At 37.7% G+C, this 16,399-nt stretch overlaps 1 protein-coding gene across 1 annotated transcript in view; it reads right to left on the bottom strand.

Annotated features, from left to right (window-relative positions):
• Window positions 1-16,399, bottom strand: part of LAMA1 (laminin subunit alpha 1) — a 99,439-nt gene that overhangs the window by 69,281 nt on the left and 13,759 nt on the right. The window contains exons 2-4 of the mRNA XM_066329285.1: window positions 8,719-8,889; window positions 8,270-8,382; window positions 1,121-1,363 (exon numbers count right to left, since the gene is read on the bottom strand). Of these exons, the coding sequence (XP_066185382.1) occupies window positions 1,121-1,363; window positions 8,270-8,382; window positions 8,719-8,889 (527 nt within the window). The remainder of the gene's footprint in view (window positions 1-1,120; window positions 1,364-8,269; window positions 8,383-8,718; window positions 8,890-16,399) is intronic.

Below are 16,399 nucleotides of genomic sequence, written 5' to 3'. Positions count from 1 at the left end.
TTTTCCATCACTGCACTCAAAAAAAAAGGCAGCGTTTTAGATAATTAACTGAGCTACACTATCTGTACCATCAGGAAAAAAGAATGAGGGAAAAAATGCCACTAAATCAAATTTCTGGCATCCCCTGAGCTGGAGTTGTATGGCCTACTAAATGTACATCACAAGCAGCACTGTCCCTATACAGTGAACTTAAGAGTTTTCTAGTTAATTGTGTGGAGAGACACGTTTAGGTTTCTTTGTTCCATTTGATCTGTTAGTTCTATGCTGATTCTATGTTGATCATATGCTCACAAGGCTGCAAGAAACATTTTATTAAAGTAAGTATGACTTTACATTATTGAATTTCACTGGGGTTTTTCTTGCTGTTAGTTTTAATTTTACATAATGGCTACATACAGTTAAATCTTTTTTTAACCAAGAAATAAATAAAAACACATTTATTTCTACGAATCTAGGAGTTACTAGCATTCTCCATAGATACCTCCATACTTATTATCACAGTCATACATTTTAGCAATCACGATGGAATAACCACTGGTTTTAATGTATCATTTCATTGTGTGGCTGCCTCTTCATAATAAATTACACAAGTACTCTAAATAGTGTTTGTTAAAAGAAAGAACAATCAACAGCACAACTGCACAACTCATAGCCCTTTTAATTATGCTACATCCTTGAAACAATGCCAAGGCTTGTTTAGGAGTTCCAGCTGTGCCGAGCACTTTAACAGTGTTTGCAGTTTTATCTCACACAACCAGGTGTTCCTAACACAGGAGTTTTCTCTACTAAATGAAAAAACTGGCAGAACAAGAGCCTCTGTTGTAGTTTCTCAGGATAAAGGAACTAATAATTCACAGCTAATTGCTAACATCAAATTATATGGAAAGAGAGAACAAAGAGTTTAGTAATGGGAACACAGAGAGCCAAAGACATATTTCATCCCAACATTTAGGAGTTTGCTATACTAGTACGTGATGTAAAGATAATGTTAATAAAGTAGAGTAGCAGATGATCTGCTAGTGCTGAGAGCGATGAACTCTGTAACTGCAATTCAAATGTTTTCAAATTGCTATCACCCCATGTTCCCAATCACAAACTACAACTACAAAAACAAAGATACCTCTCCATGTTCCAGAGGAACTAGTCTGGAGTAATAGGAAGTGCAGATCACTTCATCATCTCTCTTGTAAGTTGGTGGCCCAATTCTTGGTGTAATATTGTAACGAGTTAAACATTCAGTATCACTAATTGCATAGTACTGCCATGGCCTGAACTCCGTGCCATCTATGGAGCGCTCCAAAATCCAGTTTCCAGGTCGTGGAGCATTAGCAGCTTTGATGATGACATATGCAACTTGAAAGACCTGAAAAAAATGCAAGAAGGAAATCTTAACACTTCATTGTACTGTAAAACATCACAGGAAGCCAACAGGGTACTAAATTTAAATTTTAAAAGCAGTATATGTTTTGCCTGTGGAGAGGGTAAAATTTGGTACAGTAACTAGATAAATTTTTTGCACAAACATTTGAAAAGAGGTCCATCTAATTGTGTCCAGGGTGTCAGACTGTGCTGAAGTAATAATTGAAATCTGTATCTATTCCGCACATTTCAGGATTAGTTGTGTATAACAAACTGTGGGAAATGTTTAGCTTTTCCAAACCACTGAGGGCTTAAAAAAACTGGGGTTTGGCAGGGTTTTCTTGGTTGTTTTTTTGTGCTTGGTTGTTTGTTTTTGCGGGTTTTTTTATAGATGCAGTGAACCTAAGAGTTCTTTAGTTTACAAATTAGCAGGAAATGTAATCTTCTCTGTAACAGCATTTCTGATAAAGTTTTTACACCTTATGTTGAAAACCTCTTTGCATTACAATTTCATCTTGTGTTGGAAGTTATTTCAGCCTATGCTGGAAGTAGAAGACTACTTACAGACACTGCTAAAAATACACAGAGACAAATAAGCTGAATGTGACAAAAATAAGCATGACAAAATAGCTAACATTCTTAAGAAACATTAAGATGTACATGAGCTGTGCAGCTATCTTGACTATTTTTCTGACAACCCAAAGTGAAATCCCCGTGCACATAACAGGACTGTTCAGCACTTCTGTGAGTAGGCAAGGCAGTAATTAGGTTCATATCACCTTATAAATTACCTGGTTATGGCAGCCAGATAATCTGCACTGCCCCAAACCCATTACAGCATCAGACACAAACACTGAAGGGCACTTACTGCAAAGCCACCATGTTCTCCCTTAGCCAATTCGTGCTACATCACCTTACCCAAAAAAGGGTGCATCTGCAAATTCATAAAGACTTTTACATAGGAGATGCTTCATATACACTGGAGTAACAAGGCACATTTAGATGAAAGAAAAACTTTATCATTCAACCATCTCAGAGAAGTGTATTTCCACTTGAGTAGACTGCCTGGTCGGCTGCTATTATCATCATAATTCCTGTCTGCATGTGCAGTATTAATACTGTGCTGAATTCCAATCTGGCTGCAATCAGTTCTTTCATACATTATAAATTTAAATTTTTAGGCCTTTTAAATTTTTTTTTTTTGTAATACACATTAAAGGCAAAGCAAGAACAATATTTGCCACATGACAGCAGGTTTTGATTTTGCCAAATGGGGAAATAAACTCACAAAGATAAATAGTAATTGCATTGTGTATGCAATTCAGGAAACTACTTTTGAAACAAAACATTACTTAAGTGAACAAAGCTTTGATTAGGAGATCTTGCACACATGAGAAGGAGAAAAAAATTGGTGATACTTCAAATTATTTACTACATATAGTATCTTTTAAAAAGTAAAACAGTCTTACTTTTTTATTAAAATCAGACATAACTTAAAGATACTCATTTGGTTTGACTTTCTTTACAGGCACTCCAGTTTTATCCTATTAAAACATCAGTCAGCTGTTTACAAACAGAACATTTATAATTGTTCTAATAAATATGAAAATGTACAGAAAATTAGGTGTTTTCTGCGACCTTTCAGCAACGCAAGCACATGCAGGCAAAAGGAGAACCCAGCTCACTATTTAGTCAGTCACAGAAATAAAATTTCTCTGTTGTGTGTGAATCCTCTGTTGTTTCACATAATCTTAAAACTTGATCAAAGTTAAATGAATATCAACAATTATAATCCAACTTCTGTGAAGAGAAGAGCACTTTTTAAACAAAACCTACATCATGCCAACAATCTCCAGCTGGAAAATAAAAGCCAAAATACAGGGTTTCAAAGGAACAATGTACATCATTTGGGCAGACTTGAAGCTGAACGACATTCCCTACACACAACCTGGATTTCACTGATTCAGCTAGTGGTACTGAGTTTTGCACTCAGTTATGGCCAAGCAGAATCTGGTGTATCATCATTCCAGTACGCAAAACCTGAAGACATATGTTACAGGAGGTGCCTGTATGGGTATTTTCTCCATCACAGATGAGAACTTCACAGAAGTATTAAAACTAGAGAAGTTTTATTGACTGGGCTTAGAAAGAGCTATGCACATCCAAGTTCCTTTGAAGTCAGTAATCTTTCCCTAATGCATAAAAGATGCAAGACTGGAACTCAAAAGTTTTTCAAACACCATGATAAAAAATCTCCCTCAAACACTCTCATACGTCCCTTAATTTTTTTTTCTCTCTGCTTGCTGTCATCGACTAAACTGCTTCCCTACTTATTACACAGTTGGCTGAACAACAAATGATCTACTTTTGATTACATTGAGATTTTTCAAGACTCATTACAGTCTGCAGCTGATGTGGCTAGTTTTAAATCCAGTTCCAACTAGTAACAATGAGCTATCCTTCACCACAAACTAACTGCTGCAGTAAAAGGTATTCACAAGAGTATGCAAGTTAAAGTTATTTTAAATATCAAGTTCCTTGATGAGGGGTGAGTGGAGGAAAAAGCCAGTTAAATATTAACATTTTTACAGTAACTGTGCACAAATTCAATGCACAACTCAATAAATTAGATCTCCTTTCAATTCTTCCATTTATACACATAGCTCACAGGTATCTCGTTTTACTTCACAGGTAAATTCACAGGATAACGAACATCAACTTCAGTAAAACTGTCAGCCCCTGAAATAATATAGGTTAAATAAATGAATAAAGGATATTGTATAAATGTTCTCAGACTCAAGAAATCACAAGACTATCTACCAGGAGGACTTTTGCTCTCAGGGATTATGTTTCCAAGAAAAGGAATGAAACTGGAGGAAGAGACCAAAGTGTTCATAGATGAAGATGTTTTAAGGAATGTCTGTAGGTAGGTTTGCAGACCTCCTGTCCCACAGCCTCTGCAACCTATAATAGGTCAAGAAGTCTATGCAATACAAACTGATTTTCCTTTGAGCACTTTTTTACAGAATTTGACTTCTTCAAGTTTGAACATCACCAAAGGCAGTTTCTTATCACCTTCCATATTCATTCAGTGCCCACCAATCAGCCACGTGATAAACCTGGGCAAGAGCTAATGATTTGTACATTTTAATTTGACTTTTTAACCCTCTCAGAACTAATTTCCTTATTGAACTACAAGGGTAAAAAGGGCAAGTCAAAGCAAGTTAGCAATTCACAAGCCATAGGTAAAAAGTATAAATTTTACAGGCATTTCAATCCTTATTGTTAAGACCAGCCAAATAAACTTGTACTAAAAAACCTCTTTTTTGTAGCTGCAATGTCAACAAAACAGGGAATTTCTGCTTTAATTAGATTTTCTAAAAACCCTGCGTCCCTGAATGGAGATCTAGCAACATCAAGTGCATCACTCTTGAATACTCTCAAAAGAGTAGAAAAGTAGACGAAGGGATGTGTATCAGCTTATACTGTTTACAGAAATACCTTTCAAAGAGATAAGAGCTTCATGCTCTTAGACACTGTGAAGCCTAGTAACTGTTAGCTACATTTTGCTCTGACAATTTTGTGACGTTGAAAGTGCAAAATACACTAAATCCAGCAGAACTGCTAGTCTCATTAATTACCTTTTAAGATTTTGATTCATTATGTGCAAACACTAATTTGGAATAGAAGGAAAATCCATTTTACTCAAGAATTATATTGTAAGAATGTACAGATGAACACCTGAATCTTGCATCATCAGTTTTACAAAGCCACAGAAGGTTTTTAAGGAAGCTTGCCACATACAATTAATTAACATTAGCCTTGTAAAGTCAACAGAATAGCATTTTTTTACATCAGCAAACTATGTATCTTTACCAAAACCTGTTCTTACCAGTTGATTTCAAGGTGAAAGCGCTGGAAAAATCATATAATATTCACATTCTTTCTAACTTTGTAATAGCAGAAACCACAAATTACTCTTACATCAGCCTCCAAGTAGTAATCCAGTACTCATGGAATATTCATGAGCTATGACTTAATCAGAAGAGTTGTTTTCTCAACTCAGCTTAATACTATGGGGCTTCCAAGAAGAACTAGTCTTGCTTTGCAATTCAAGAACTTTTTGATATACAAACATCTGCCTTTCTGCTACATCAAGGATACGGAGCACATTTAAATACCTTTAGAAGTCCAAAGCATGGTAATAAAACCCAGGTAAGTAGTCTTTGTTTAATGGTGTCACAGAGTAATATTTTACAGCTGGCTCAATCACACCCACTAAAATACATCATAGCCAGGATTTATTAGAATTGTAATTTCACAGTGCAACTGCCCAGAGGACTCAAACTCAGGCAAAAAATGCTGTTTTTATAGAAAATCAACGCTGTGTATTTTGTTTCTGTAAAACTACCAGTGTAGGAAGCACAAGGTCATAAATCAAATCTTAGTGTCTTGTACATCAATCCTACACCTCATTGCTACACTGCTCTTTCCCAAGTTCTGGATCATTGCCATACATTTAATGGAAAGGGGGAGGAGGAGGCAGTGGTGCAGGGTGTGGGAAGGAAAGACTACCATACATGTGGATCCTGGAAAGACTGTAAGGCACACTAGAATAAATGTACCTAGTTGTCATGATGTATACGAGCTAGGAAATCATGACATAAGCACTCGCTATCCTTATAAAATGCTATATTAGTGGTAATAAGCACAGGTTCTGCAAAGGAGAAAGACAAAAAAAAAACCAAATTTTGATGCTGATTTTACTACCCAGCCCTGTTTCCTAACTGAGATCCCATCAAACTATTCTCCACTGCAGTTGGTTTTAGACTAAACAGACCAATAACAAGGTAGAATGTTAGCTATAAGAATATCTTCTATTCCCTTCAACTTGAAGCCAAGAGATGAATACAGTCATAGAGGTTCACCTAGAGGAATTGGCATGGAGTCAGTGCCCACCACCTAAGGGAATCTTCCCCATATTTACCAGCCAAGGGTATATTTCAGCACTTACCAACCCAACTGCTTGGATTATATATCTAAATTGTACAGTGGTAATAATCCAAATAATCTCTTTGTCCTACAACTTCTGATAATTGCACAAAAAAACACCCCATAAATGATGACCAGATGATCTTTTTAACATCACAAAAAAAAGTGAATATATTCCATACCCTGGCAAGGAAAGTTGAAGGACTTGTTGACATTAATATGGTATTTGACAGATTTCATTCACAAAGCTTGAAATGTAAAAAAAAAAAAAAGTACCAATGTTGAAGTTATACTGAACACAGGTAATGACTTTCAGGAGTATTTTTACAGGTCCTATTTTAAGTAATTCTGAAACAAATGTATGAGATAAACAACTACTAAAATCATTAAGGTCCTTCATAAGCTTTTTTGTTTTCTTTACTTGCGCTGCCTCCTTTAAAGTCAGCACACCAAGTCAGCTCTAATAACTCACTGACTTCAAGCAATCTCTGTTAACCAAATCCTTTCTCACAGAGCAGTAATTTACATTCTGTTTGCATAGCCCTAGATGCCTTCTCTCTCAAACTCTCTAGGGAAAACACAGAAGAAAGGCCCCTTAGGGGAAACTTTTCAAATCGAATTAGTGAAACTGAGCATGGGTCAGGAGAGAAAAGATATGTATTTGCTGAAACATCAACAGCATTAAGACTGAAGAATAAATGACTCAGAGGGTAGCTCAGCTGGTCTGTTTCCAAAATTGAATTGTTCTAGGAGGATACAAACTAGAACATCCCCTCGTTCTTCATTTTTCCTTCCTGTTTGTCCATTTACAAATGAAACACAAAGCTAACTCTTCAAACAACACAAAAAACCTATCCAAACCTTCTGTCACTGACAAGCCACCCTGTGATTATTTTCCTAACAGTCCTGGTTTCTAATTAAAGAGCAAACTGGGCACTTGTCAACCTATGCTTTATTTGAAAACATCAAAGTTAAAACCCTCTGTTTTTATCTTTAAAGTAACTTTTAAGCAGGGTCTACAGATCCTGCAAAAAAGCTTCTTAACAATTCTACACCTCAAGTATGCATTCCTTAGTAAGTAATAAAGCTGCTTCTTCCAGAGTTTGGAGGCATCCCCATATTAATAAGGAATTGTTGAGCTATGATTTTCAAACAACTTAGATAGGCCAGCACATAGATCTGTTCAAAGCAAAACAACAAGAAAAAGCCAAGAAAAATATATTTCTTCACCAATAATTTTGTCTTTTCTTGGAGCAGGGTAGGAGACTTCTGCTTTTCCTATATCTAACACACAAACTTCTAAATTAGCAAATGCCCTGTACAGTTTAGCATGCTCCTGTCTAAGAATGATGAATCCCTCCAAATTTGGCCATACAGAGTGGCCAGAACAGAGAAACCAATTTTTGCCCAGACAGCTCCAGACTCGCCAGGGTCACCAATCAGTGTCTCAGAAATTTAAACCCCAAATCTTCAGAGCAGCAGACAGCAAGAAACAGCAAGAGTTCCTAGATGACACAGTTTAGAATATTTTTTCCCAGTGCTCCTTCCAACAAGATGATGATCAGAATCAGTCAGATGCCTCCTCATATAAAATGCGTGCTTTGGCCAATACCCTGAAAACATTTCTGTTTAAAGTAAGTCCTTGAAAACACAGACTTCAAACAACTTTTAAGAAATAAAAGGTGGAGGAAAACAGTATCATAGCACTGCTGGGGAAAAGACAGAAGGGTGAGACAGAGAAAAGTTATCAAGAGAAAGGAATTGGTACAGATGGAATTGGTAAACGACACAGAAAGAATATGGATGAGAGCTTTAACTAAAAAATTTTTGTTTTATCTAAACACAGAAGAGCTGCAATCTATCTGTATTGGCTTGTAGCCCACATTCATTCAATGACAGCCACATAAATGTTACTCACCTGCCTTAAATCCAAGGTGATGGTGACCCAGTGGTATTGCCTTCCATTCTGAATGCTGGGACTCTGCCACCAGTTGTTGGTACCATCAATTGCACTGGAAATTGGATGCTGCTCTGTTTTAAAGCAAAATAAACATCTCTTGAAAATAAATCCCACTGCATTTTTCTGATCTAGCACATTTGTTTCACACAAAGCACAATCCACTCCTGTCATAAAGAAGTAAAAGCTGAAATCTGCATTCAGACAAAAAGGTTGTCACTGGATCTTGCAGTGCTCAGTGATGATACATGGTGCTCGGAGTTTGCCAGCCCTTAGCTCCAAGGTAATTGCACTCATATAGTAAAGAGCCTAAAACTAAAACATATTTGACTCCAATACACTATTCAAGGGGAAGGGTTCAAAAAAAGACACAAACTCATGAAACAAAATCCAAACAACACAAAGCTTGCCTTTGGGATTGGCACTGTGACGGTCACAGACGCGGCACTGGGCGTTGCGCAGGGGCCGTCCAGGGACGTGCTCCACCAGTTTGCAGAACATCTCCGGTCCCTTCTCCCCGCAGGTGGCATTGGTGGAGATGTGAGCGTTGCTGGCCAGATTCAAAATGGCAGGAAACAAGCCTTGAAAGAAATTATGTTTATCAGCCACATTGTAAGGCATAAAAGTTGGCACCCTGACAGCAGTATCCCTGTTCTTTCACTCCACGTTTGGGTGCTTTATGCTGAGGAACACAAGAGTTTGCAAACCAACTCCCCCCATTATTAAACCTTCCCTTGCAAAGTTAGTTGATCAAAACCTGGGAGACAACTGTCCCACTGTCAGAATCCGAAAGGGATTGATTCCACATTCAGCTGGCCTGGAAAACGGCGTTTAACACAAGCTCTTTGTAGCAGCAACACCACTGGCCTGAACAGGACACTCCAGACTTGAAAGACTTAAAGACTGAACTTTAGACCTTTGCTACAGGCTTCTTCTGCAGTCTCTGTAAAGTTAAGGGATATTTTGCTTGCCACTTTTTAATCTTTATACAAACACTTCAATGTACTTTAAAATAGTTTTGCTCTTGTGCACTGGAATAATGTAACAACAGACTAAGTTTCAAGATTACAGCTACCAGACCAGGAATCCTTTGTTTTTTCTAAAAGGAGTAAAGTTTTACTTTAGTTTGAAGGCTACTGATAAAACTTTTAGAATATCGTATGTGAAAGAAGTTTAGCACAGTTTCTCAATCAGCTTCCAGCTGTCCTCATCTGCCAAAAAGCTTTTATTTCTTGTATAGCTATGGTGTAACAGAAATACTCCATTTCCACTCAAAAGTAAGTGGAAAAAAAGCAATTTTGGAAAGAGGAGTCCTGTCTTTACAGATTAAACCCAGTGTGCTACAATCAAAGCTAGAGCCTTGGTACGGAACATTAAAAATGCCACGAGAATTGCTAATGTTGCAATAGTAAGGTAGTAAAATCACGTTTTTCGTCTGTTAAAAAGAAATCTGGAAAAAAAAAACCAAGCAGTATTTGTGAAAATATATGCCTATTCCACTAGTAAAACTGTATGAATTCTTTTACTTCATTATCTACAATATACATCCAAAGAAACTGTAATAATAAAATTTTGCTTTTCTTAGCTGTTTATACATATCAATATCTCCGAGGTGGGTGCCAAGAGGATGGTTACAAGCTCTTTTCAGTGCTCTTCAGCAGCAGGACAAAGAGCAGTGGCCATAAACTAAAACAGAAGTTTCACCTCAACATAAGGAAGAACTTTACAGCAAGGGTGGCAGCACGATGGAACAGGCTGCCCAGGGAGGTCATGGAGTTTCCCTCTGGAGGCATTCAAAACTCACCTGTACAAGTTTCTGTGTAACCCTGCCTTGGCAGTGTCACTGGACCAAATGATCACCAGAAGTCCCTTCCAACCCTAACAATTCCATGGTTTAACAAGACTGCATTCAATATTCCTTTAAAGTGTCTTTGCCCAGTAATTGCACTACCCTATAAAGCCTGGAGAAAAAATTTCAGTGTTTTTAAAGACTCGACTTCAGCTATTGAAAATTTGGCCAAATCCAAACCCTTTCCATCACTGTACGGATAACAAACTCTGTGTTTTCAATTGTGCTATACTTAAAATCTAATAGGCAGGAGATGTATCTTTTTATTTTCTGGAATCCTGACTTCATTTAAATCCAGACTAGGTCAGATGCCTTGTGTTCATTATACCTAAATCTGATGCAGATGAGGATGCTGAAGACATCCTAATGACTACTCTAGTGAGGCTCTTCTGCCAGTAAGATGTTTTCTGCACAGGCTTCTCTCTTGTGCAGTATGTGCGCAGTGCATCTCCAGATGTAAAACTGGAGTCAAAGAAAAAATGCTGTCCTGTGTTTTCCTACTTGACAAGAAAGCTCAGTGGTGGAAGAGAGTATTTTTTTAACACTGCAATCCAATCATATAAAATCTTTCTTATTTAATATTAATTACTGTTCATGCAGGGGTCTACCAGCCTGCCTTCAAGAACTATCCATTACTTCCCAGGTTACCCTCACTCACACAGCAGCCTTGCCATTTCTTCCCAAAGTGATTTGCTACAGTGAAATAATTTGCCTCCAATAACCTTCAGTAAACAGACTTATGCCAAAGGAATAGCAACACTATCTCACGATGAGTTTTCGTGGTCCCACAGAGGTAAAAAAGAGCACTTCAGTCCAAGTGAGTTGCACTGCAGTTTTGCCCTTGAATCCAAATAAAAAGCAAGAGGCTGTTGACTCTCCTGCAAAGTACCGCATCTCTTCAAATCCTGGTTGACTCTTTTTTACCTCTGAATCTCTTTACCACACTTACATTCTAAGGCAAACTGCAGAGGTGTAGCCACTGATTTCAGGGAAGATGAAGAATAGTGTAAGAGATGATTTATTAGGAAACAATAAGCATCTGCAAGAAATGAAACTGAAAAAGGGCAAAATTCAAATAAATTAATTGCACCCTCAAAGAACATTGCTCCTTTTTTATTCTTTTATTAAGGAGAGCCAGGTACTCAAGAGTTTCATGTTCAAAAGCTCTTAGATGCTCTGCCAACCTCCCTTCTCCCTAACTTCTCCACTCCCCCTCCCTCAAAAAAAAAAAAACAGAAAACCAAACATCTGGTAAGATATTTTTAAGCCTAGTAGGAAGCAGTAGGCATGATAAAGATGAGCAACCACAGAATCAGTCACTTAAATGAGCCACTTGCAGATAAACAGGTGACTGTCATCATATCCTAGTATGAAATGCAAGCGACCATAACTGACATAAAACTCCATCAAAAGATACCGTATTCCATTAAACTGAAACTTTAGTAAATGATATTTGTATTTTTCAGGACATCACAGCATCATTTAGTCCTTAGAAAAGGACCTCTGAGATCATCAAGTCTAACCTCTAACTGATTACCATATTGTCAACTAGACCAAGCCACAAGCCACATACAGTCATTTCTTGAATAGCTTCAGGAGCAGTGACTCCACCACTTCCCTGGGCAGTCCATTTCCAACGTTTAACAACTATTCCCTTGAAAAAATTCCTCGTGAGGTCAAACCTGAATCTCCCCAGGCACAGCTTCAGGCTATGTCCTTTCATGCTATTACTTGTTGCCTGGGAGAATAAGCTGTCCCTCTCTTGGCTACACCCTTCTTTTCAGGTAGTTGCAGAGTGATAAGGCCACTCCTGAGCCTTCTTTCCTCCAGGCTAAACAACCCCAGCCCTCTCAGTCGCTCCTCACAGGACTTACCCTCTAGACCCTTCAGCCATTTAACTTTAACAGTTTTCTATCCAAAGTACAGCACAAATGATAGATTGAATTGGATTTATTATATTATTTCCCCTAGAAAGGAAGGCAAGTGCTCCATGGAAAACCATGGGAATTACTGTTCAGCATTTTGCAAGATACTATGGTGATCCTGGTAAAAGCTGGAAGAATTTTTAAACTCATTTACTTCTAACTGCTCGCCAGCTCTTTTCATGGTAAGGTGAACACTTTCATTATTTTCCAGCTACTCAGATGCTCATTTGCCTCAAACCAGAGATTCCCACACACCCCAATACCGGAAAATGAAGTGTATAGATGTTAATTCGACCTTTAGAACGAATAACAATTGGTTCACTACAGCTCAGCACAAAAGCTAAGCACAATGTTTTCATTAGATGTTCAAGCAAGCTGTTCTCATTTGTAAGGACTTGGGTTTAGCCAGATGCATGACTAAAACTCAGTAAGGGAGAACTGAAAATCTGAGTGGGTACTGTCAGAACTATGTCATTCAGAGCTTTATCCTAGAGAGATAAAACATCCCAAGCTCAGAGGAAGTGGAGGGACTTACATCCCTAGAGGAGTGACCAGCAACGTAGGTAGTGCAAAATTAGTCACATCCACACTCTACACTGTTCAATCCTTCAGGAAATGACAAGAAGTAATTCAGAGGTTAGATGGATTTGTTGTATGTAAGCTCAGCAGGCAGACCTTATGGTGAAGGACATAGCATTAGTGTTTCAGCAAAACTCGGGAAAAAGACTTGTTCGTAATGAAGCCAGTTGTAACATTTTCAAATGATGAATATCTGGTCAGCATGCAGTATGCCTGGGAAAAAAAGACAGGCAAAGAGCTTTAAGGTAGACAAGGCAATTTGTATTTCACGTGCTTCAATATGCCAATTGACTCTGATTCTTCAAATTAACAGGAACATGTGGACCTTGCCCATGCAGATTATTGAGGCAGATTCATAAGTACTGATAATTCACACAGGTCACCATGGATTGCCTAAATAAAAGTCACCTCTAGCCAGGACAACTATCCCTCTACTGTAAAGTTAATGGTCAAGCATACAACCTACATTTCTTCGGGAATGATTCTACTTTCAGCCAGATTATACACACATGCTCCTTGTTGCTGATGTAAACATCATCATCTTTCCTGGAGACTCAAATTAATTCCTTGTGTCTTTATAAGCTTTAACTTTGTTACATATCTAGACTACCAAGCACCCTGAAGTTCTCACCAAGAAGCATTTCAAGGATTTGTGACATTTCCAGGATTTTGGCAACTCCAACTGTGGTCGATGCGTATCTCTTGCTTCATTCTGGATACACCTGATTTACTGCACGTGAGCGGACCATAACAATTATAATCATTCCATAACACTATGCAATGAGTCTGACGTATCTGGACTTGCTGAGCATTTTGTCTAGCTCAGATACCCTGTCCATGTAGAGCAGTATCAGTGCAGTCCAACACTAGACTTACTCTCCATGCTCAGCCCACAGCATACACCCATCACTAAATGCAAATATGGAAATCATATGCACTTGCGCACCACCCATCAAAGGCTTTTTGAACATACTTTTTTTTCCTTCCATCTATTTAAGTTTTGTCAGTGTAGGACCCTTGGCTGTATTTTGTACAGCTCGAACTGAACGAAAGCCCAATTTCATTTTCTGATTCATTCTTTCAATCAGAAAACTAATGGTATTTAATCTCTGCTCTGTTTTGGGTAGAAGTGGATTTCTACATTTTGGCAAAATTTATCCATGATCTGTGTTTTGCCTAAATATTGCAAATTAAAGTTTGCAGCTGTTCTGCTAAGAAACCCCAAACTCACTCCATAGTTAAATCCTGTAAACCTGATGCTAGCAGAACTTCTCCTCTCTGTAGACCTACAGGAAAAGGCATGATCATATGTTTTTGACCATGTCTAACTGTACGAATCCTTACAATGTGACAGAGTAAAACTACTTTTTACGGATGGTACATGAAGGGAGACAGTCCCCAAAATAAAAATCTTCCTTGCAGAGGCATAGCTGATTAAAATAACTTTTTACAAACAGTTGTACAAACAGAAGGATGCACATGAGAGTTCTACTTTACAGAAGCTTCACTACACCACCAAATATGTTCAACAAACACAATAAAAATAATACATTTTGGTATCCAGATCAACACAGGAAGGATGGTAAAACTCTTACAGAAATGCGATGTTTAAGACAGCTTCTTCCTGAATCCAGAATCACCGATCTGTCTGAGATTTCTAGAAAGCCAACTAACCTAGGGAGATGTTTGCTGGGGGTGCTTTTCAAAGAAGACAAACTGATGGGAAGTGAACTTAAAAGATTATATGAAGCAAGCCAAGAACTGAGTCCAGAAAGTTTTCTGGATTGCTCATTAGTGTATACAAAGAAGACTAAACCTTCAGTGAGCAAAACTGAGACATTCAGTAATGCCAAGAGCCTGATTTCTCTCTAAGTATTCTGGCTTGCCGTTTTTTTTTGGTTTTTTTTTGTGCTGAGTGTAATAATGCAGTAATTTGCAAGTGAACAAAGTAGATCTGACTTAAAAAACATAAAGAGCTGATGTGTTCAGTAACAATGAGCTTTTATTGTGTCATTCTTCAGAACACAGAAATAGTTAAAGGGGTCTAATCTCATTTGCAAGTTAGCGGTTTTAAAAATGTTAAGGCAATCAGCAGCTCATAAACTGAAGTTTGCTCACAAGCAATGGACTCTCCCTTTACTGAAAACACTTACAGAGTACACAGTGACAGTTGTTCAGAACAGTTTGATGCACTTCAAGAGAACAAAATGGACTAAGGACAACATGTAATAAAATGTCACAGTATTAGAATGTATAAAATATAAATAGCATTACACACAGAAGTTGAGGTCACATTCTTTTTTAACATTTTTAGACAGTTCTCAATAGCACAGATTTGACTTAAGTTGTTCTGTCTTATTTAAATTTTGGATTAAATGAGTCTACTAAATAAAAGCCCTGGAACTACCAGGCTTTGGTTCAGATTCCTAGTCTGCTCAGTAGATTTATTCTCATTTTATTTTTCCAACAAGCATCCCTATTTTAACCTTCTCTATACACTTTCATCAGAATCCTACCCTGTAATTACATCAAATATCTAGGCTGGTTTCCCTAAAATAAATGGGATGAAATTGCTAACTTCTAGCTATGGGAATTAAGGTACTAATTCTCTGTTCTTACTATCAGTAAGAAATGTAGGGTATAACACTCAACCTGCCTTATAATCCACTTTGTGGAGACGTTGCTTAAAAATGTGTTAGCTGCAGCATAAACCTATTTGAAAAGCTGAAAGCCTCACCACAACTTACACAATAGGTTTAGGTAGCAAACCACGAGTTAGAAATTATTTTGAAAACTGATCATGCCTTTTTCTGTAGCTCTACAGAGAGGAAAATTTCTGCTAGCAAAACGTCAAGTTTACAGGATTTAACTATGGAGTGTTTGGGGGTTTTTAGCAGAACATCGGCAAACTTATTTCAAACTAAATTTGAAATATTTAGATAAAACTATTTCAGATTTAAAAGAAACCTCTACCATAGCAGAACATTACCTTCTCTTAAAACCCATTCTCTATTTCTTCTCATACTGTAGAGTAAAACTGACTAATGTGTCAATCACAGAAATACTAGCTAGTGAAGATTACATTTATTCAATTTAATCAGCTTTTAGTGTAAGAAAATATTGTCTATTTTTAAGAGCTTCCAATGAGGGATACTCCTCAACATCCTTGACAAACCTAGTCTGGCTCTTAATCACTTTAAAAGTTACACATTTTCAGTCCTCTTTGCTGCATTCACGATCAGTCATGACCTTGATTACAGCTTTTGTTTACCTGAGTTATCACCCACCCTTTTCCAGACTAGGTACACAACCCTCTCAATCTTTCTAGTCCATTTTCTAAACTTCTTATCCTTCCCGAGTTCTTGGCAGTTTGCATTTCTCGAACAGTGCGGATCCTCAGAACTCATCAACACCAACTTCAGTAGACTAACTTCTCAAATTCTTGACAGTTTTCTTAACACATGTAAGTTTTGGGGTTCTTTTTCCAGATACAGCTGTTCTGTTTGCACTGCACACCAAGGTAAGTAAAAGATCCTGGTCTGTTCTACTTCAGAGCCTGGTCACTTCAAGAAAGAAGTATACTCCACATCAAACCCTGGGATGAGCTCAGGTTCTGCAAAACAGATTACTTCGCAGGCATTTGCTGAACACTCAACCACTTGCTTTCAGAACAGCCTGCTGATTATTTTACAGCCCTGATCCAGTCAAGCTTTTGCAAATCGCACTTAAGCAATCGAA

Source organism: Sylvia atricapilla, chromosome 1 (assembly GCF_009819655.1).
Source record: "Sylvia atricapilla isolate bSylAtr1 chromosome 1, bSylAtr1.pri, whole genome shotgun sequence".
In the NCBI taxonomy this organism is placed as follows: Eukaryota; Metazoa; Chordata; class Aves; order Passeriformes; family Sylviidae; genus Sylvia; species Sylvia atricapilla.
Note: the sequence above shows the minus strand (reverse complement) of the source record. Positions and strands in the feature narration are given on the sequence as shown.